Source organism: Pteronotus mesoamericanus, unplaced genomic scaffold (genome assembly GCF_021234165.1).
Source record: "Pteronotus mesoamericanus isolate MK-2021 breed Mesoamerican mustached bat unplaced genomic scaffold, CSHL_Meso_final scaffold_21, whole genome shotgun sequence".
Classification (NCBI taxonomy): domain Eukaryota; kingdom Metazoa; phylum Chordata; class Mammalia; order Chiroptera; family Mormoopidae; genus Pteronotus; species Pteronotus mesoamericanus.
Window position 1 is genome coordinate 8,123,649 of NW_026555310.1, and position 23,234 is coordinate 8,146,882.

Below are 23,234 nucleotides of genomic sequence, written 5' to 3' on the forward strand. Positions count from 1 at the left end.
GACATTGATGGCACCAAAGGACCCACACACTTGAAGGTAAAACTGGATTTGTCTGTTCAAAAACAGAGTAGAAGTGAAAAGGCCCAGTGGTGAGGTCCACCCTTTAAACTTCCCTGTGGTTTCCTCACTGGTCATAGAGGCTCATCCCTCTGAGTCACCACAAGCAACACTGAGGGAAGAGAAAGTAATGGCAGGGTATTTTGTAACCATAAATGTGCTTATCCATGCTGAACAATATTAGGGATCACAGTATACTTACTTTAGAGTTTTTGTGTGGATTTGTTCTAATTGCAAGAACTAGGTGTGGTCATTGGCAAAGTGCCCAGATGAGTGAATGAGAAATGAGGGATAGGGCCAGGGGTTTTGGGGGGTGGTCCCTTCCAATAGGTTAAATGACAAAAATAAAATAAAATCACTTCAGCATTGCAAAAGATCCCATGGACTGAACAGTTTAAGGAAATGAGGCAGGGGGTTTAAAGGGCCATCTACTTTGTTTTCTGGTAGGAAATGCAAATGCTGTTTTTTGTTTTTTTTTAAAGAACATTTGCAAAATCTTCTGCTCCATAAAAATAAATATTCCCAAATAAAGTGAAATAGTCATGGCCACAGTTGGTTAATCCAGGATTGTTTTCCAGCCAATTTACGCTTGAATACCCCCTGGAATGGGAACGGTCCCAGGTGAGGCAAACTCTTTCCCTTGCCTCAGGCATGTTGCAAAGCAGCCTCCCTGGCTGAGAACTGGTATCAAACTCCTTGACTCTGAAGGTGTCCAAGTACCTTCTGAACATCTCAGAGTAATAAGAGTTTAGATTTTAGGGAAGTGAGTTTTCATCAGGGACAAAGATGAGATTCTTGCTTCCAGTTTTCCCTTTGGACATCTTCCATAGTTTTCCACTGCCTACCAAAGGCTATTTTTTTTGAGCTCCCTATAGCAACAGAGTCAGCCACCATCAATTGCATTTTGGCAGAGGGTCAAAGCAGAAATAGAAGCAGGAAAGCGTTATAGGGGAAAAGGGAAAGTTTCCTGCTGGGAGGGTGTTGAGATGGGGAAGCTGTGGGCAGGTTTACTGCAAGTGGCGCATTCTATGTCATTCTTTAGGGAGGCGTATTTGGCATTCCCTCATTGGTCCGAAGTTGAAATAGGGATAAAAATTAGGAAAGCGGTCAGTATTAATCAAACCCTGGCCATTTGGGGCTGATTGTCTCAAGGTTGTTTGGCTTCCTAGACTGTCACTAAAGATAAAACAGTCTGACTTCCTCTAAGTCTGGTTGCCTTCGTGGTCTGATTATTGTAGACAAGGCATTGGTTTCCTGGGCTGGTTGCTATAGGTTGTGGGTCAGAGTTTTATTTTTATACATGGTCTGCCCATCGCCCACTTGTATATTCAGTCTCACAGTAACCACGGGTGACAAGGGAGAACAAGGGCTACGTGGCTTTGTGAAAGGTGTCTTCCAAGGAGAAGAGCAGGAAAAAGAAGTTTGCAGTCTCCTTGCTTATGGTCTCTTGGCCACAGTGAGTTGGAAAACTGGGATACTTAGAAAGGCAAAGGAATAGAGAAATTTATAATTGCTATTTCAGATATTTTAAAGCATTTCATTAAGTTTCCAAGTAGAAACAAAGTTGCCTTAAAAAGTGAGAAAATTTTCTCATTTTATGAAAAGAATAGGATTTGGGTTGAACTGAAAAGCTGAACTAGCTTTTCTGATCTGCAACTTTCATACACTGAATGTAATTTTTAAAAACCAAAGCAAATCTCTGGAGTTGCCTGGGGCAAAGATGGCCCTTGATGGCCCCAAATCACACCTCCTGGGACCCCTGAGAGTGGCGGAGCTGGGCTGGGGGGAGGTAGTGCTGAGGGTTTCTGCACAGCTTTTTTGTGCAGCTTGGGGTTTTTTAGCATGTTGTATTTCTCTTATAATCATACACTTCTTTTCTAATCCTTTTTTCAGAAAAAAGCTACTTAAAATTTCTCTGCAAAAAAAAAGTCATGTTAACAGTGAGATAATGTATGTATAAGTAAACATCTAACATGGTGCTGGGTGGGGGAGCAAAATACCAGTTTCAGCAGGCACCCCCTTATCTGCAAGGGGTACATTCCAAACCCCTCGGTGGATGCCTGAAACCTTGGGTAGTCTCAGGCCCTATACATATATATTATGTTTTTACTACCGAGCCCTATGTTTTTTTCTTATATATACATATCTATGGTAAAGTTTAATTTGTAAATTAGACACAGTAAAAGATTAATGACAATAACAAATAATCAAATAGAACTTTTAACAATATAATAATAATTTGGATATGGTCTCTTTCAGCAAACTAGCACGAATTTTTTTTCCTTGCTCACAATTTCATGGACAAAGATTCATTCTTACCATAGATTTTAGTACCCTCAGCATAGATTGTTTTCTTTCCTTATTGATAATTTCCCCCTTTTCATTTAAAGGGAGCACTTTAGGGATGCTCTTTGGCATAGCTGAATTGCCAGCATCACGCTTCTTGGGCTTTGAGTAATATAAGGGCGACTTGAACACAGGCGCTGTGATACCTCGACAGCCGATCTGATAAACAAGACGGCTACGTAGTGATTAGTGGGCGGGCGGCAAGTACTGTGTGCAGATACTGGACAAAGGAATGATTCATGGCCCGGGGCACACAATTTAAATCTTACAAATTGTTTATTTCTGGAATTTCACATTTAATATTTTCAGACCACAGTTGGCCGTGGGTAACTGAAACCATGGAAAGTAAAACCGTGGATAAGGGGGAACCACTGTGTTTAAGATCTCATCATTCCCCCACAGGAGAAGAGGGTACTTTGCTTAAGAAATGAACTCCTAGTTGTCCCCCTGCTGGACTTAAAGTGCTTGAAGGGAAGAATTATATTATTTGTTCCAGTCCCCAAAGCATTATTTAGGGATCAGAAAAGGCTTCTTCCCGTTTGTTCAGTATGGACTATATTTGGCTTATAGTTTGATTGGAAGCCTAATAAAATTCAAGCTGATCAAAAAAAAAAGGATGAAGTGAGTTAAAATCTAGATTTTGTATTGTCTAGAGTTTTAAGACAACTTGATTTTTGAAATGAGATTACCCTTTATACCCTGTATTCTCCGTAATTTCCCCTTTTTGCACCCAGGGCCACGGATGATCTAAACAAAACCTTCGGGTCCACAGAGACTTGCCCTCTCTGGGCGACACTGGCCCGTGATCATGGCTTAGCAGTCAGAAGCCGCCTTTACGCAGTCCAAGGAAGCACGTCACCCTCCCAGCCGGTGCAGCCGCTCACGGCTGCGCCTGGCGTGGGGAGCAGAGCGGGGCTGGTTTTCAGCTCCCACCTGGTCTCCAGGCTTGGTGCCCTGGGCAGGCTTCAGTCCCAAAAACTATATGCAGCAGCCCTGGCTGAATCCCCACCCCAACTTTTCCCAGGAAAACATCTTTCAAAGTAAATGTAGGTTGTTTAAAAAATAGAATTTTAGATGTAATCTATATAAAGTGCACGTTTGTTATCTGAGTGATAATTGGTAAGTAGCAGGTATATATTTGCTCTCTTAGAAACATTAAGACAATTAAATAGAGTAGACCACAGTATTGTTTTTGAAATGATTTTATTAAAATGCTCATAATTATAAAAGGATATTAAAATGCACATAAATCACAAAACATTACAAACTTTACATCTTATGCCACAGTGTATGAAGAGCATTATTATTTCAGTTCTACTTTAGTTAAGCTACTCATACATTTTAACTTTTTAAACATCTTAAAATATAATACAAACATGACAAAATGGTACAAGAAGTGTTTCAAAAACAGCACATTCTCTCTCTGTACTGCGAATTAATGTTTTCTGAAATTCAAGATGCATGTGCAATTAAAAGGAAAGACTTTGGTGGCACTGGTTTACAAGAAGGACTTGCTTAGTTTTCAAACAAAAAATGATAGCTTTCCCCTTCTATTGACATAATTACAATATGAGGGATATTTAAAGGAAGATCCCCTGAGTATTTTGGTCTAAGGCTTCACTCTGTTGAAGTTCACAGGCATGATGAAAGGATGCAGCATGGAAATGTCCCTAGTGGTTAGCGCCGGGCAGGCGCGGGCCGGTGTCCCCTCAGAGGCTCAGAGGCCCACCGCCCCACCGCCCCTTTCCCCAGGGTGCAGCCCGCGGCACAGTGACGGACCGGCCACGCCTGCTGCGGACGCAGCCCCACGCTTTCACCGCCGCCAAGTCAGCACTAGGCTGGCCCGCCCAGGGTCGGGTCTTGGCCCGCCCTGGGCCCCCACTGCCGCGTGGCCGTTCGGGGAACACAGGCAGTGTCATACATCTCATCTGCTGCCTTGAGAAGTGTGGGTTTCTTCCCTCCTGTCCACCGAAGTTCATTTTAGACCATGAAGACAATGTACGGAAGATGGTTTATGAAAACAGAAGTGCACAATTCTTTTAAAGTTTTATATACAAGGAGATAAGGCAAAAACACTTCCTTTTCCATGCTTCCATCCACAACGAGCAGTTGCCAAATCCAATACTAGGAGACAGTGATAGAGTTCGGAGAAGAGCAGAGGTAATTGGAGAGGAAGCCGCATCACAGGTGAGCGGGGACTGGAACGGCGGCACCTGCGCCCAGGCTGTGTGGAATGAGAAACGGTCGCCCGGGGAACAAATTCGTTTCTCACTCCCCACGCAGCCAGACCTCAGAGAGCCTGCCGCGAGCACTGGCCTGATTGCATCGTCAACATTATCAAGAACATTAGTGAAATGTTGTCCTTGCTCCATTGGGACAATTCAAAAGTACAGAAACTGCTTTGATGAATCGCATATAAATACTGGAGTTAGACTACTCTACTATAACAAGCCTTAAACACTAAAACATGTTGCCTTTTCTTTTGCTGCTGGGATTCTGAGCAGCTTGGCTCCTATGGCACTTGGGCATTTAGCAGCACCCCAGTGGGTGGCGGCCCGTCCAGCAAAAACCCAGTGCCAGACACCCTCTCCTGCACCCTCCCCGGCCACCAGTCAAGGGAGAGGAGTGAGGGCCCCACGCCGTCTCCAGAGTTTACCGGAGGGCCTAGCACCTGAAAGGCAGTAAAGCACTGTAAAGGCTGCTCAGCTGAGCAAATCAAGAGCAAGAGAGGCACAGTCAGGAGTTCAGCAGGAAGGTGCATCCAGCTGATGGCACGGTTTGAGACCATTTTTTCTTTACCCTAGATGCCTGACTGGGCTTAGGGAGGCTGGAAGCGCAAGTCAGATTTGGAGTCTGGGAATAATATGGATCTACTCCTGTCTTTCTCCTCCCTCCCCACAAATGCTCCCCTGGTGCAAACATTCAATTGCAAACAAGTTACTGGGTCGGGACTAGGAGAATGGAGGGCACAGTGGAGCTAGCTAGGGCAGATGCTTCGGGATGCTGATTGCAAGGACACGCCGAGTCCCTGCCGAAAGGTGCCCCCCTCTACAGGGACGATGGTTAGGAGACCTGGTATTCTCTTAACCATCACGTCAGCACGGCTGTGCAGAGGGCCATGCGCGGTGGTGCTTGATCTGTAATACTGTACATACTTTAGCTATGGATTAAGGGGCAACTGGTGGGGAATTGATAGGCTTATCTTTTTCAGACCATTATGTTGATAGAAATGTAATTTTAATTACTTGATTTCATTTCTTTTTCAAGAAACTATACATCTTTACAAGAGGTAATTTAATTATCCTGATCAATGGGAGTTACAATTCTATTGAATCTGTAATTTTCCCGGCTTTTGTCATCTTATTCCCTTCAGAGTTGCGAAGCAGTCAGCATTGATTAGGCACAGAACATTCTAGGACTGCTCCTGGAAGCTACAAGGTGTCACTGTGGATTAGCACAAATGTGCTTCAGAGACTCGCTATCTTCATTCCACTCTATTCAGAGTGTTTCTCTGAGATGGAAAGACAGGCCAAAAAGGAGCCAGTGTTTCCTGTTAACTGAGGTTTCCTTTTCTGTAGGGATGTGGTAATACACATACATAGCATGAATTCGAGTCTCCTTGCCACTTAAAACAGCATTCTAGCTGAATTCCACGTTAGCGGCTTTTTAATCATGTAAAAGCTACCATGTCGTCTTTAATGATGGCACTGGAAGGGAAAGATAACTCTGGAAGAGAGTTGGCAAAGTGAAAAAATGAAACACTCCTTAAAAATCATCAGAGAAGAAAAAGAATCCGTTCTGCTTTAGAAGTGTGGTTTTTAAGCATTTTCATTAGAGATTCATAGTATTTTTTGACAGAGCAAAGTTCTTTAAAGTGCTTCTCAGAACATAAAGCTCTTATTCTAATTTTGGTCGTAAATTGTTATCTACGACTCCTATTATGCTCTCAGCTATGGCCCCCATATTTTTGGTCATATCTTTGAGGTGATTCTCATGAAGAAGCTTTTGGGTTAGGTATTTTTCTCTCTTGATTTTACTCTGTGTGCTTTTCGATACGTCCGGAATTGCATACGAAAGGAAAAATTTCACAGAGTAGATGATATGCTGAAGGAAAGAAGAAGAAAAAAGGTCAGTCACAAAGACAGGGAGGGGAACACAGAGTTCGTTACATTTCTTTTTGCTGGTTACTCTGGCAGTACATCTGGACAAGGTGGTGGGCATTGTACGTGTACGTCCCCCCGTGATGTGGCTTTGCCAAGGAACTACATGTTACTTTCTCTATTTCAGAATACTATTTGATATGTAGAAAAGATTATACCTAATATCTGCAACACTCACCACGACACTGACAATGCTGTAGTATTTTTGCGTGTGTTCCTTTCCTGTCTCGTTTCCAAGCCTCTTCCCCAAAGGTAAACACTCTCCTGTCTGTGCGAGTACGTAATTTAATTTTTGAAAAGTTTAAAAAATGTATATGTATCCCCAAATAATATATTGTTTGGTCTTGCTTGATTTGAGCTTTTATAAAATTCATACTATGATATTGTGCACAGTGTTTTGAAAATCACTTTTTTCATTCAAAACTAGTTCCTAAGATTCATCAATGTTACTGTGTATAACTGTAGACCACTTTCACTTCTGTATACTACCACTGTTTGACTACACTCTAGTTTATTTGTTTCCCTACAAAGGTAGTGGACTTATTTCTAGCTTTTGTATTAGGAACAATGATGTGGGGAATGTTCTTAGGCTTGGATCCTGGAGCATAACTGTGAGAGTTTCTCAAAAGCATGCACGCGGGGGTGGAACTGCCGAGCCTCTGCGCCAGGCGCGAGTCCAACTTCACAAGTTGGCATTAAGTGTTTTCCAAAGCGGTCATCCCAGCTCACACTCCCACCAGCAGTGTATGATGCTTTCAGTTGCTCTACATCCTTGTACTTGCCAGACCTGTTTTTCCTTTAACCAACAGTGATTATGAAACAGACTTTCACTTTGGTCTGTCTTTGCATTTCCCTGATGACTAATGAGGTTGAACGCCTTTTAATTTATTCACTATTCCAAAATCTCTGACCTGGTAAGAGGACAGAGATAATATAAACATAATTAAAAACAAATAAACTATACATGGAATTAAAGAGTGGCATGAGCTATGGGTAAATAGTAAAGCAGGGTAAGAGTTCTTTTGAGTGTAACAGTAGGAGGTGAATTTTATATAGATTTTATGTAGATTAGCTGGATATGCCTCACTGAGCAAAGATTTTAATGAGGTGAGGGAATTGGTCATACAGATAAGACACTGTAGGCAAAGGGAAGAGGCTACACAGAGGAACCTGCAGGATGTGGTCCAGGGAGGGCAAGGCTGAAGTGAAGTGAGCAAAGAGGACAGAAGGGAAAACAGGGAAGTAACGGAGTACGGCTAAATTGTGTGAAGCCTTTGCTTTCACTCTGAGTGAGATAGGAAGACAGTAGGAGTCCAGTTAGGAGGCTGCTGGGCTAACTCAGGCAAAAAAATAACGGTGGCTTTGACTTGAGTGGTACCAGCAGCGTTGGTAAGAAGTGGTCATATCTGTGGTATATTTTCAAAGGAAAAGCCAACAAGACTGGATGTGGGCTAAGTGAGGAAGAGGAAATAGAGAGGATTCCAAGAAGTCTGACCTGAGCAACTGGTGAGATGGAACTACCATAATTCACAGCACAATTCGCTGTTCTGTGGACAGAACAAATTTAGGGCAGGATAGGGAGAACATTAGAAATAAATTTAAGCACATATAGGAATTTGGGGCAGTATATTTAAGGTGTCTGTTAGACATCCAAGCTAAAAGGTCAAGTAGGTGGTTGGATTCCTGGGCTGAGTTCAGGAGAGAAGTGTTTTGGAGACACCCATTTGTGAGGAATTGGCATTTAAAGCCAATGGACTACATGAGATCACCGGGGCTGTGAGGAGAAAGAAAAGCAGACAACCAAGGAATGGGCCCCAGGATCATTAAGGAGAAGAGAAGGAAGGGGCTGGTGAAGAAATTAAGAAGAAACTGCCTAGTGGTGTAGCAGGGTAAGCAAAAAAGAAAAAAAAAAGTCTTCCTAGGAGCCTAGTGAGGAAGAATCTGAAGGAGAGAGAGATCGGCTGTGCGAGAGGTTCTGATCAGTTAGGTGATGTGAGGCTGGGGAATATTTTGAGATAAGAGAGAGATTAGAGTGTTGGAAATTATACTATAAGAGACAAAAGCTGATGTTGTAGGAAAGAGGTTCTTTTCACATCTATTTCTGAGGTAAGGAATATTTATAGACATATGGATTTTCTATGTTATACCACCCTTGCATTCCTGTGATAAAGTCAACGTGGCATGATGTCTACTTTTAGAAATACATTGCTTCAGTCAGTCTGTACACTTTAAAAAGATCTTTGTATGTATGTAATGAGTGAGACTGGCTTATAATTTTCCTTTCTCTTGTCTGATTTTAGGATCTAAATGGAGTTGGAGAGTATTTCCCTTTAGTGATCTCTGGAGGAGTTTGTATAAGATTGAAATAATCTGTTCTAGAAAGTTTGGCATCATTCTTATAAAACCATATGGCCTGGTGTTTTTGTTGCAGAAAGATTTTTCAACTACTCAAAGTTTGGTTTAAGTCTAGGTCTACAGTGACCACTAGCATTTTGAAGATATTGGATTATTTTATGGCTTCCATGTTGCTGTTAAAAGGTTTACTCTTATTCTACTTTTAATTTTCTTCATCAGTCATCTGTCTTTATCTGTGGTAACATTTAAGATCTTAAATTTGGTGGTGTGCTGCATTTTCCTTATAATATGGATAACTGTGGATCTTTATCTGTTCTGCTTGATATTTTTCTGTGCTTTCTGTTCTGTGAACAGATGTCTTTCATTTGTTCTGAAAATATTTTCTCTATTAGCTCTTTGAATATTACCTCCCCTCTACTATCCATATTTTTTCCTATGATTTTTTTGAAAGTTTGTTCTTTCCATTTTATCTTCCATACTGCTTAACCTCTCTTTCATAGTTTCCATTTTCTTAGCTCCCTGTCATGTGTTAGGGGTAATTTTTTTCAGACCTCTCTTCTAATTCACTAATTTTTTCTTCTGATTTGCCTAACTTTCTGTTTAATCCTCATGTTAATTTTTCATTTCAACAACTATATATTTTCATTTCTCAAAGTTCTATGAAGTTATCTTTCAAAATTCTTATTTTTTTGTTTCTTATTGCTTGATCATTTTTTACTGTCATTTATTTGTTTAAACATTTTCATATACAGTTAGTTTATATTTCTTATCTGATAATTCAAACTCTTAAAGTTATTGATGGTTCAAATCAAGTTTTTGTTTTTTTTGGCTGAATCTCAGTCATGTCTTTTCCTATTTCACATAATTGTTAACTTTTTGTTTTGTGTTTTCTTGTACAGGTGCATTATTTTATTTATTTAAATAATTTCTTAAGTTTTCAATTACAGTTGACATACAATATTAGTTTCAGGTGTACAACATTGATTAGACATTTATATAACTTATAATCACCTGGTAAATCTAGTACCCATCTGACACCATACATAGTCTTACAATATTATCTGCTGTACTCCCAATGTTGTACTTTACATCCCCATGACTATTCTGTAGCCACCAATTTGTACTTAATCCCTTCACCTTTTTCACCCTACCCCCATCTGACAACCATAAAAATATTCCCTGTATCTACGAGTCTTTTTCTGTTCTGCTTGTTTATTTTGTTTTTTTAGATTCCACATAAGTGAAATCATATTGCATGTATCTTCCTCTGTCTGACTTATTTCACTCATTAAAATACCCTTGGGGTCTATCTGTGTTGTTGCAGATGGCAAGATGTCATTCTTTTTTATGGCAGACTCATACTCCATTGCATATATGCACCACTTCTTTAACCACTCATCTATCAGTGGACACTTAGGTTGCTTCCATACCTTGACTATTGTAAATAAGGCTGCAATAAACATATGAATGCTTATGTTTTTTCAATTTAGTGTTTTGGGTTTCTTCAGATAAATACCCAGAAGTGAAATTGCTGGATCCTTTCTCTCCTGTTATAGCCTCTGTTTTAAAGTCTAATTTGTCTGGTATAAGTATTGCTACCTCAGCATTTTGTTTGTTTCCACTGCCATGAAATATTTTTTCCATCCCTTTACTTTTAGGCTTTGCATGTGTCTTATGAACTGAAGTGAGTCTCTTTATGTGAGGGTTTTACTTTGTTACTCATTCAGCTACTGTATGTCTTTTGATTGGAGCATTCAATCCCTTTATGTTTAAAGTAATTGTTGATAGATATGTGGTTATTACCATTCTATTATTCATATATTTAAGTTTTTATTTTTTTTTGTTTTTTTAAAATACTGATTTGTTAGTGATGAACTTATGGGAAACTTTATTTGTCCTTTAATTCAAAATGATAGCTTTGCTGTGTAATCTTGGTGGTAGGTGGTTGCTTTTCCTCACTTTGACTATTTCATGCCATCCCTATGGCCTGCATTATTTGTATTGAGAAATCAGCTGATAGTCTTCTGGGAGCTCCCTTGTAGGTAACTAACTGCTTTTCTCTCACCGCTTTTAAGATTCTGTTTTTAACCTTTGGCATTTTAATTATGATATATCTTGATGTGAACCTTTTTGGGTTCATCTCTCTGTACTTACTGGGCTTTTTGTCTATTTTCTTCACCATGTTAGAGAAGTTTTCTATCACTATTACTTCAAATAGTTTTCCAATCCCTTGATGTTTATCTTCTCCTTCTGGCACCATGATGTGGATGTTGTCATGCTTGATATTTTCCCAGAAGCTCCTTAAACTATCCTCAGTTTTTGGATTCTTTTTTCTTTTTGCTCTTCTGATTGGGTTTTTCTGCTACCTTATCTTCCAAATCTCTGGTTTGATCCTCTGCTTCATGTATTCTACTTTACTTTTGATTCCATCTAATGTATTCTTCATTTTAGTTATTGTATACCTCATTTCTAACTCATTATTTTTGGTGGTTTCTATGTCCTCTTTTATGCTGTTGAGGTTCTCACTATGTTCCTTGAGCATTCTTGTAACCAATATTTTAAACTCTGTATAAGGTAGATTGCTTGCTTCCATTTCATTTAGTTCTTTTTCTGAAACTATCTCCTATTCTTTCATTTGGGCCATGTTTCTTTGTCTCCCCATTTTGGCTGACTCCCTGTGCTTGTTTCTCTGTATTAGGTAGAGCTCTTATGTCTCTCCATCTTGGTTGAGTGGGCTTATGTAGCTGGTGTCATATGGGGCTCAGTTTCCCTTGTCACCTGACCTGGGCATGTCCTTGTATGGGTTGTGTTGTAGCTGAACCTTGACAGCTGTTTGGAGGGACTAACCCTCAGGCTGACTGGTTGTAAAGACTAGCCGTGACTACAACAGAGGAGCTGTTGTGTGGGGGCTGACTCTATGTACCAGGATTTGCTATGGCAGTGCTCTGGTGCCTGCAGGGTCTGACTTTTAAATGTCTCATTTGTGGAAGTGGTTGGGTGGTGTTCTAGTGTCATCTGAGCTGGCCGCACAGTGTGTCGCTTCTGAGGTCTCTCAGGAGGGTGCGGGCCTAGGTCAGCTGCTGCCTGTGCCGAGGGCCACTTAGCCAGAGGTATGGGGGTACACCGAGGCCAGGTGCTGCTTATTTGGGATTTGTGAAACTTTGAGAGATTTTAGGAAAGTCTTCAGCATGAACCAAAATAGGCCATTTGTATGGAATAGCCACTAGACATGGCTTGGGGATGGGGGCAGCTGAAAATGGGGTGGGGGGAGGTCTCAAGGAATCAGCAGAGGTAACAGTGTTAGCCAGGCTGATGGAGACTCAATGGCATCAGTCATCAGTCTGTATCTGAGGGAGGGGAGCTCAGCAAAGGCACAGAGGCTTTTGTTAATAATTCAGTTTGGGAAAAAGCTGCCCCTCTAGCTCTTGCCTTGATGCTGGACAACTCAGTTCCTCTGGATGTGTCTCTGATGCCTTTGAGCTGCTGCCCCAGGGCTGGATCTCAAAGCAAGCGAGTCCATGTGTTGGCCCTTTAAGAGAAATGCTTGAGATGAGCAGCCCTCTGTCTCACTCAGCCATAATCTCTGCTGGATTTTACAGCCAGAAGTTACAGGGACTTCTCTATCTGGCACTGGAATACTTGGCTGGGAGGCCCAGTGTGGGGCTGGCATCCCTGGCTCCTTAGAGGGGACCTCCACAGTTGAGGTATCCCTCCTTATTTTCATCCACCACACATGGGTGTGGGACCAGCACATTCTATGTCTCTGCCCCTCCTACCAGTCTCATTGAGGATTCTTCTCTGTATCTTTAGTTATAGGACTTCTGTTCAGCTAGACTTCAGATGGTCCCCAATGATGGTTGTTCTGCAGTTTAGTTGTAGTTTTCCAGTGGTTGTGGGAGGAGGCAATGACTACATTTACTGCTGTTGCCATATTGACTGGAAGCCTGTTAATCTTTGATTTTAACCTCATATTTGAGGATTTCAATTTGAGAAAAACCTGGGGTCTAAATTAAGGACACCTTTCTCCAGAGAAGATACACATTTCCTTCTGCCCTGAGGTGTTTTGGGATCCCTAACTGAATCCTAGCGTCTCAAGCTCAGCTCCTCTGCCTGCTTCTGCCCCCCATCTTGGTGTCCTTGAGCTCTTAGATGGAGACACGGTAACAGTACTTGTTTTTAAAGGACTCCTGAGCTTCAGGGTGCCTGCTGCCCACCGCTTTATTTTAGCTCATCACCTGTTTTTTTCTTTCCTTTTTGGAGATTCTCCTCCCTTCTAGTGAGCTAAAAAATGCAAGGGAAACTATGTTTTAAGCTAATTGAAAATGTTTTATACTGAGATGATGGTCCTCATAGGATCTAGTCCAGCATGACATCAAAAGCAGGAGTCTAGACACTTTGGTAACTGTATATCTGAGTATAAACCAGTGAGTCTTGCTGTATACCGGATACTGTATTTCAGGAATCCACTTAGGATAGTGAGCTAATAATGAATTAGTTTCTTCTTTTGTTAGTTTTTGGTCACTATTAAAAAGTACTAGAGAAATGATCAAAGCCAGGTAGCCTATCCCACTCTGTTCTTGCTAACAGATTGTGGTTTTATCCAGAGCAAACCAAATGCCTTCTGTCTCTGCATTCTTTGCTACTAAGAGGAATCCTTTGCTATTAATCTAGCCAATGAGATGTGCACGGAAGTATGCTCTGCAGGGTTCTGGCAAAGCATTTTCTTTTCTGACAAAAAGGAACAGATACGGCTAGCATCCCCATTCTCCTCCTCCTCACCTAGGACATAAATGTGTTATCTGGAATTATAGCTGTCATATTGCAACATAAAATGGCAGTCAATGAGAGAAAACCTAGAAACTCAGAGATATGGTCCTTATGTCAGCGAGCTGGTATTGATTCAGTAGCAATCACCTACTTCCAGTGAAGTTTATGTGAGAAAAGTCAACTTTTATTTAACTACAGATGGGTGTTCAGTTTCTTGCAGCTAAATGTAATCCTAACTGACCACACCTATCAAGCACTTTCTGAGGCTTGTAATTTAGTAGGAGTTATTCACTCCATGTAAGACGTAAAGTTGGCTAGATCAATTTCGCATTTATAGCTGCCTTAATCATTTCTCAGAGCTAGTTAATTTTAGGAATATAAAACTATAAAAAGGTGTATTATGAAAATCAATAAAAGTAATACAAATAAAACTATGAGAGCAATACATTTCAAGGGCAGAGATCACATCTTATTCATTTTGAATAAGGCTCTTCTCTACCTAACATGTAGCCAAGTGCCCCCACTACCAACAATTAATACTGAATTGAAAAGAATCGAATCCCCTTAGCACACAACATGCTTTTAACTTTAAAAGGAGATAAGCAACTTCATTTAATTAATGAAAGCTTTATGGATATTCTCAGGTCAAATTTGATTAATAAATGTCCTAAAATAATTATTAGCATGAGATAAGAACGTTGTACATTTTAAGTCAGAGTTGGCAACACTTAAAGCTGATAAAAGATATGCAAATATACTGCCTTATAAACTATTTCAAAGTACATATACTTTTCCTACCTCCATGACGATGATAAAAGCCAGCTTGGCAGCAATCACATGCCAATAGTAGATGTTGTGTTTATACTCTTGCGGGTGTCCAGGAGGGTAGCGGAAGTCACGATACCTGCAAATGAAATGGAGGTGGATCAGGAAATAATTCTTTTTGATCAAATACTGTAAACAAGGGCCCATTTAAAAAGAGATCATATTTAATACAATGATTTTTTAAAAATTGGATGTCATATAAATAATCTCCAAGAGTTTAATTTGGTAACAAAATGGTGAAATACTATTCCAGTAAAACTTTACATGCAATAGGAAAATGATGGTAATGACAGATTTCATCTTTGTAAAACAAACAAACAAACAAAAAAACCCCCACAAAAGTATCTTAAAATATTTTTGCCAGAGTTTTATCCTTGCTTTTTCAAAAGAGTATAACTAAAACAATTGAGTGTATTTCCAGAAACATGTTTATAAATTTATATAATGGTGTCATCAAGGTTCAATTAGCTATGGGCCTCTTCTCCCCCTATCGGAATACTGGCTACTTGTTAAAATTTTCTTACTAATTTCTGTGCTGTCAGATGTTACGTGCTGCTACTGCTGTTAGTGTCTCTCCCTCAGGTAGCATATCTCCAATTTTCTTCCTGTAACCTATTAGACCTAGAAGAGTTTAATTACTCTTGAGAATTATATAAAGCAGATTCACTGTGGAATTCTGAAGAGGCTCTACAATGTGTAACTTTGAAACATTTATTTGGGGCTTATTTCTGGTTTCTTGGTTATGTTAAGAATCTGAATCCAAGAGTGCTTTCAAGAGTGGAACTAAATAAACTTTAAATCCTCCTTTAGGTTTAAGACTCTGATTGAACAAAAACACTCGATCTATAGTCAACAAACTTCATCAACTGGAAATTTAGTTCAAATATACTGTCCACAATTGATATAGCCAGCCATTAAAATCAATGCAGGATGCTTTGGAATATCTTCAGAGAATACTGCTGGCTAGGCGGAGGTATTTGCATTTCTTGTCTTTGCATTTCTTTGCTAAATGAGGGTGCTAGCTTGTCATTCAGTGTTGTCAGGTTGTGCTTGAATAACACAGTGATAGCAAATGAATTATCTTTCTTTTTGGAACTTTTAGAGTCTCTTCATTTCTAAGATATAAGACTTTTCTTTTAAACACATAAGCGGAACTTGCCTGCACATGGTATGGTTTTGCCCAGAGAATGGATTTTCAGAGTCACTGTTTTTGAAGTCCAAGACATTGAAGAAGGAGAGAGAGTTGTTGATGTATCCCTCCATGGTATAGTGGGTGTGGTTCCCATAGGGAGGGACAGAGAAGGACCAGTAATACACCAGGCGGGGGATCATGTCTGATGTGAAAGCAATAATCATAGCCTGTGTTGGGAAGAAAACAAGGAAGGGACATTAAATTAGAGCCTTCATAGCTATGTTAACAAACAGGTCAGAATCACACTTTCATCAGTTGACTGTTTTTAAAATTAAAGATTCAGGAGCCTTAATTCTCTCCTAACTATATCTATAACAAATGGATACAGATAGTGATTATCCTAGAATCTGAGAAAATTCTGTCTTCAATTCAAAGAAATGTCCAGAAGTCTATCTGTAGTTCAAAAGCAACATGTTATGTTTCTTAAGTACAGTAAAAATAATTTTGGACTTTGATATTGTGCATAATTCAAGAGTTGCTTGCATATAATTCACATGAATTTTATTTTCAAAAATTAGAATATAACAAAATTCAATAAAGCTTAGAGCTCGTCAATATAATTTAGATCTTTTATTATTTAGACGTAGAAGACCCTTTTGTATATACAATACTAAGGTCGATATTATAAATAATTTGGCTTCATATAATTCCTTTGTAAATAGTTAATACAAAACAGATTTTTTAATCCGTCAGCACTTAAAAATAGAATATGAACTGCATAAAATACATTTTCCTTGCTCTAAGTTAACAATAGCTTTTAAATTCATACGTTTTTCTCTACAGAATCTACACACTTGTTTAGACAAGTCTGCCTATAGTCTGACTTATTTTAAGTTGTCAGTATATACTTATGTATGCTGCTTCATTAGAGAGCAATAATTTTTAAATTAATTTTATTAAAATGTAGATACCAAAAAAAGAATACCATTTTTGGTTACTCCATTCACACAGTCAAGAAATGATGTCTATATTGTTAGATCTAATATCCAAGCCTCTACAGTCCCAAAAGTTTAAATGGATAAAGTTATGAACATTATAAATGATTGAATAACAGAGTTTAGTGTGTTTTCTGATTAAAGGAATAAATACCGGTTAAACTTAAACCTGGGTCTAAACTAGGCAGATATCTATTCAGCTGTAAATTTACTTTGTATCATATTAATTTTCTCTAAAAATTTTTAGGTTTGGCTTTAATCTTTCCAACATATAAAACTGGTTGAAGGGAAGGAAAAAGTACAAAGTATATTTTAATCCAAATTCTATGTGAATAAACAAAGTTCTCTGATTCAGTCATTTATCGAAGCAGCAGAACAGACCCTTTTTTGGCACAATATGGTTTTTTAATAGTATTCATCTGAACATATGGTTTAGACACAGTGAGACCACAGCCAACAAACAGTATCTCAGGCAAAGCAGGAAAAACAACTAGGGGGCTTTTCTGTTGCGAGACGCCTCCCCATGGAACCCGCCCGCCGTCCCCACAGAGGTGAGGTCCTTCTCGGTGTGTGTGCCTGCCTGTCAGGGGTGGTGGTGGAGGAATGCAAGACTATTTTTTCCAGATTTCAAAAGATTACCATTTTTTGTTAATTTAGTCAACTGTAGCTTTTTATAGAATCACCAGCAGATGTGCTTTAGGAAGCTACAAAAATTCTGACAAGGAAGTTAATTCTATTATCTTCTGACAAGATGCTCTTTCCCCCTGCATTGAGCTGCTTTGAGACATGCTGCAAGAATACAAATAAATTCAGTGTGCTTCATGTCCCATGCTGTTGCAAACACCATTTTCCATTTATATCCAAATAAATTAAAATTGGTCTTCAATAGCTGATGTTCTGGCATGATACAATAAGGTCAATTCAGCTTACTATTGAACTAGCAGCTTTAAAATGAATGATTGTAAACCAAACTCCTGCTTCATGTCTATTCTTATCCCTGGGAGCTATTCCCTTCTTCCTACAGCTCAAAGTTCTCCCGTAATGGAAAGGTAGCCTTTCTAGTGCACATCAGATGGGGGAGGCGCACATTAGGGAGGGGAAGTAATAATATAAGTGTATAAGAAAACGAGGCCTAAGTGACTTGGGTAAGAACCAGTGGCACCAGTGAGCGGGCGCATGTGTGCACACGCGCTTACATACACAGAGAGTAGCCCCAGCCAACGCTCCGTCTGTGCTGATGGAGTGCAGCCAGGCTGGGGATACTAGGAAAAGGTGCTGAATACAGTCAAACCAGATGCTTGAGGAATGGGGAGTATGACTCAATTGAATTTTCTGGTTAGCTGAAGGTCAGACAAAAACTTTTATTTCAAACCTTGCTGCTGAAAATTTTGCTAAAGTGCCCAAGTCTACACTCCTGCCACATTTAGTGTTGTCCAGCATATTGAACATGACAGACTCATTCTCTTACGACTGTGGAACTTGAAAGGCCTCACTGACATATTTCTAAATATCAGTCTTCATTTCACAGCACAGTGGATGTTGAAAGTGTGGGCTGTTTGGATGAATGGAAACTGCTGTAACCTATTAGTTGCTTTTTGTGTGTGATTTGGAACTTACTCCAAAAAAGAAGGGATAACATGCAATTCAGGTAAATTGAGGGTTCTTAGGGGGTGACAGCTGGGTTCAAGATAGTTACAGTTTTACACAGTAAAACAAGTTAATGATGGTCCAGACAGTGACACCCTGTAAAATTCTTTTGCGTCTGGTTTAGACACCTGTCAAAGTCGACACAGAGTCACTGTTCGTTGATGATGAGAAATCAAGAGGATCAACAGCGGCAGCTAACAGTCCATGAAGACCAGGCTCTGTGCATTCCACACATTAACTCACTGAGTTCCCTGGCCACCCTTTGTGGCATACGATATCCTCAAAGTGTGTGATAGAGAATTAATCAATCCACAAATGACAAAATGAGCTCGGGTGTTAAGGCCTGGCCAAGGCCGTGCAGCTGGGCAGCTGTCACGCTGGGGGCTGGCGCTCTGGGCTGACCGCAGAGTTGGCAGGGCTCAGCAACTTCCCGCGCAGGAGCCTGACACATGGGCTCTGCCTGGTTCTGTTCTGTTTTGGCAAGTGCTTGTGGGAAAAGGCTCGGGATGCAGGGCAAGTGTGGCTTGATGGAGAAATTCCAACTGGGATCTTACTTTGTTGGGGACTGTGGCCTGGGAGTGAAATAAGGGAAGAAATAGCCCTGGTTATAACTACTTCTAGGGCAGGAGGTCCCTGATGAGCTGGCATGGGAGCTGGTCTGCCTGAGAGCTCCCTGTTGGCTGGTAGGGAGAAAAAAAAGAGACTGCTTGGACAGGTCTGTAATCAATACCGGTTGTGAACAACTGCATCCTGGTCCCTCCCAGCTGGGATACACCCAGGATATGAGGCTGCTCAGCTAATAACCAGAGAGTGGCTACACTGGTAACACTGATTGCAAATGCACAGTTTATGCTTCATCACCAAATAGTTAATATGTCAAGTTGATAATTTGGTATAGATGCTAAAATATGGTGGAATGATAGCTGTCATTTCAGGGTCCTCACACTCTAAATGGATGGCTTTCTATCTCCGCTATAAAAGCACTTTTGGATAACTCCTTTTATAGTCATGTGAGGATTAAAAGTCAGTACTTACTGTTATTACTACTACCATGTTACTGAATAAAGAGCAAATGTGCAACAATAATATAATGGTTACTCCTTCTTAGCAACTGTCTCTGTAAGAGGTCTTGACTTTGTAAGTCATGAATAATAATTATAAACAAACAAAATGCATTTAAAAATAAAAATTACAATGAGTATAATCATGCTGTTTATGTGGATGATAGTCTTGGCATCTTTCTCCTGTTTTAAGAAATACCAAACATTTGATTCCTTAGGTAGCAAGGCTAATGCACTTCTGGACTTTTCCATGTGTTCACCCTGTGAAGCCTCGGTTTTACTCACATTGGTCACCACAGCCAGAATCGCTATTCCTTGCATGATGGGCTGCCACGCTCCGATGTCCTGGGCTTTCTCTGGCACCATGCGTCTATACTGGGTAGTCATTTTCCACGCGTCCACTCTTATTTCCAATATATTGTTCACCAGAGCCAACAGAGGGGCCAGTGGAAAAGAGGCCACAAATAAGGTGACAAACCCAAACTGAATAACTGTCAATGAAATGGACACACATCATGGAGTGGTGGATGGAAAGACAACACATTTTCCTTTACTCTTGTAAAGAAAAAGGCAAACAGCAAACCTCCAAAGAGAATAGACATCTATGGCACTAATAATGTTCAACAGGGAGAGAATTCAAACAAAACACAAATACCCTGAGATCTCTAGGAAAAGACGAATTATGACTGTTTCTTTCACATATATACCCTTAATAAAGATAATATATTTAAAAATCTTTAATCAACCAAAGTTATTTGCTGGCAAATGAACTTGGGACATTCTAAACATATTATTCATTCCCAATGTTGAAATGATAGAATATTGGATGATGACTTGTGATTTAGGATTAAAAAAAGAAAATATTGTGGGATTATCCAACAAGTTAAAAAGAAATAAGGCGCATACCTTTGGGAAGACTGTGCTTAGAGCATGTTGGAGGAAATAATGCTGAAAATAGGCTAATGAGCAAGTGCCCCTGAGTCTGAAAGTGCGTCATATTCAGAGAACTTGAGGCATTACCATACATCACAGAGATGTATGTGATAAAAGTGTCTTAAGTAAAAATATAATCCTTCTTCAGGAATTTGTATCTCGAAGTTGTCGCAGTCCATATGGTCACACTAAGTCAACATTCAAATGGTGCTTTAGGAGTGCTCTTCTCCTTGCCTGTACCCTGCGTGATGTATACTATGTTATACTTTTCAGTTTGAGACCCTTCCCTCCACACTGGCAGACCTTTAACCTAGTAGAGCTATGTGACTAAGGCTGTGGATGAGGGGAAAATATAAGCTCTTTTGGGGCTGTTGCTTAGATGAGGGGCTGGAGTGGTCCAGCCAGGAAAAGCAACACTGGGGAGGGGTGGCGGGGCAGGAGCTGGGAGTTGCTTCTGGTCTCAGGGGCCAGGGTGTGCTACAGACCAGCGGACAGGCGTGGTCATATTCAGGGAAATCAGATAGGCAAGGGCTGGAGTTGGTGATGGCACAGAGTCAGCAGCATAGCATCAAGCAGTGGCGTCACTCTCTGTGCCTATGACTCATCTAACCCCGTGTGAACTCATCTCCCTACCTCCGGGGGCCAGGTGAGGAAGGGGAATGAGAGGGGAGGGTGCAGTCAAGTGTGGCGGACTGGTGAGCGCATGTTTTAATTAAAGGGACCATTTGCAGTTGCCAGATCTCATTATTCAAGAGAAGTCAGAAATTAGGACTACATTAGCAAGAAACTCAGCTAAAAATCCAAAAAAGAGACCATTTATAATGACAACGAAGGCACAGACTATTTAAAAATAATGAGAAATGTTAAGACTGTTACAATGACTTAACAAATAATGATGAATGAATAAATGGTGGATTGTTTGGGCAGACAAGTTTGGGGACATATCACACTTTTCCCCTCAAATTCTAATTTATATTTCAATGCAAATTTAGTTAATAATCCTAAATGAATTTAAGGGGAAAAAAGCTAAAAGGTGATACTAAAATTCTTCAGGAAATATACACAAATACAATAATGATGAGGGATGTTTGAACTGACAGTATTAGGGACATTCTGAAAAACAGTAAAACAGGACCAGCTCTATGATACATTAATGTATATTATTATGCTATGATAATTGACACAGTTTACAGCAGGTTAATAGATAGTATGAATTAAACAGAATAGATTTCAAGAATAGGTGCAAATAGTCATGGGATTTTAATGAATTATAAAAGTGATACTTCAAATCAGTAGATTCAAGGATTCAAGTATGGAGCAATCAGTTCTGCGCTGGACAAACTGGTATGGACGGAGTCCTCGCTTTCGACACTGAAATAAATTCCAGGTGGTACAACCTGTTCTGGTAGTCAAGTAAGAAGAACTTTCTAAGCAACTATTGAAAGCAAGTAAGCAAGAAAGGACCTATCAATTCAATTCATCAAGGCAAAAAGCACCCACTGGAAAAACACAAATAACCCTCGCAAGGAGCTCCCTCATGCCCTGCCCTGCTCACTCCTGCCGTGCTTTCTTCTTCACCTAAAGTCAGGTTCCTTGAGGAACCTACTCTGTTTCTCCACCACTCGTTCTGCACAGCCCTCACACCACACAGAGACCCCTCTCGTTAACTCTGCCGGGGGCTGCATGATGTGGAGCCACTGGATGTTTCAGCTCTTATTTATTGGATCACTAGGCAGCTTTTGATACAGCCAAACATTTCTCTCTGGAATGTTTTCCCCCTTCACTTTTGTTTACCTTAAATTTTAAAAAGCCGAGGGGTATGTGCGTATCTCTGTGTATATCTATGTGTGTGTGTATATATAAACATAAAAATAAATAAAAATACATTTATATATTTATATATACACATGCTTTTTTAAAAAATAGCCACCTAGCTGTAGTGCTTTGTCCATTCTGGAAAGCTCATCCTGCAAGGACGAGGAAACGCCAGTGCAGGTGGTGGGTGGAAACAGAGCAGAGATGAGGGAGTGGGGAAGGCAGGCCTGGGTCCTGGAGAGGGGGTGGGGATGGGGGGACGGGGAGGTGTTGCCTTGAGGAGAGGGAAGGAAAGAGGGTGGTGCAAGGAGATAGCAAAGAACAGTCGCTATATTAATTACGGGAAGTTAAATGGAGAAAATAATATATAGAGGTCATTGTTTTAATAAATTTTTGAAAACTAACGTAGGAATGGAGGAAGGTAACGTCAAACAGGGCTCACTTCATCACAGTCCTGCATTTCATTTGTGGCTTGTGCCCACAGGGAAGGCCACACCAAGTACTCGAGACACCAGTGTCTGTGCTGTGTCTATGGACAAAATGCTGTCTTATGGCTTCTGGATTTTAAGACCAATGGACTATTTCGTTTATATCCCATATCTGAGATTTCAGAAGTCAGAGCCATACATCTGGGGAGGCAACTTTGGTTAACACCCCAGGGTTTCTCTAACAATCTCAAAGGATGGTGAGGAATTTGCTCAACAAAAGAAAAAGAAATTTCACTCCAAAATTCTCCCCCCAAAACACATGCCACATATGCCATTCAGAACTTGGTGGGGGTGGCTGGAGCAATCTTCATGTAAATTCAGCTCACACTGGTGTGTGTGTGGAAACTCCAAGCCGAAGTCACTTAAATAAATATGAGGACTATGTCCCAGGCAGCGGAGCTCCAGCTGAGGATGGAAAGATGCGATGGTGTTGCTAGCTCCCCCCAACAGGAACAGTCTAACCAGGGAGAGAGGCACGCACACAATTACATACCACCTACACAGGAGTCGAGTGAATGCCTAGAGAAAAGAACAGCTAGTCTGTGTGAAAAGTTGGGAGTTACTGCTGAGGCCTGGCAGGAATTCCTCAAATAGAAAAGAAGAGAGAGGTATATCTGGCAGTGGGGAACAGAGCGGGTGGCCGGGAGCAGGGC

At 40.4% G+C, this 23,234-nt stretch overlaps 1 protein-coding gene across 4 annotated transcripts in view; it reads right to left on the reverse strand.

Moving 5' to 3' along the window:
- Nucleotides 1-4,207: 4,207 nt before the first annotated feature.
- The window catches only part of ANO6 (anoctamin 6), a 190,336-nt gene continuing 171,309 nt past the window's right edge, over nt 4,208-23,234 (reverse strand). For 3 of the 4 annotated variants that reach the window (XM_054591205.1, XM_054591208.1, XM_054591207.1), the window contains 4 exons: nt 19,631-19,836; nt 15,670-15,869; nt 14,484-14,589; nt 4,208-6,507 (listed from right to left, as the gene is read on the reverse strand). In XM_054591205.1, the coding sequence (XP_054447180.1) occupies nt 6,301-6,507; nt 14,484-14,589; nt 15,670-15,869; nt 19,631-19,836 (719 nt within the window). In that variant the 3' untranslated portion in view covers nt 4,208-6,300. The remainder of the gene's footprint in view (nt 6,508-14,483; nt 14,590-15,669; nt 15,870-19,630; nt 19,837-23,234) is intronic. The other variant, XM_054591206.1, reaches the window with a different exon arrangement.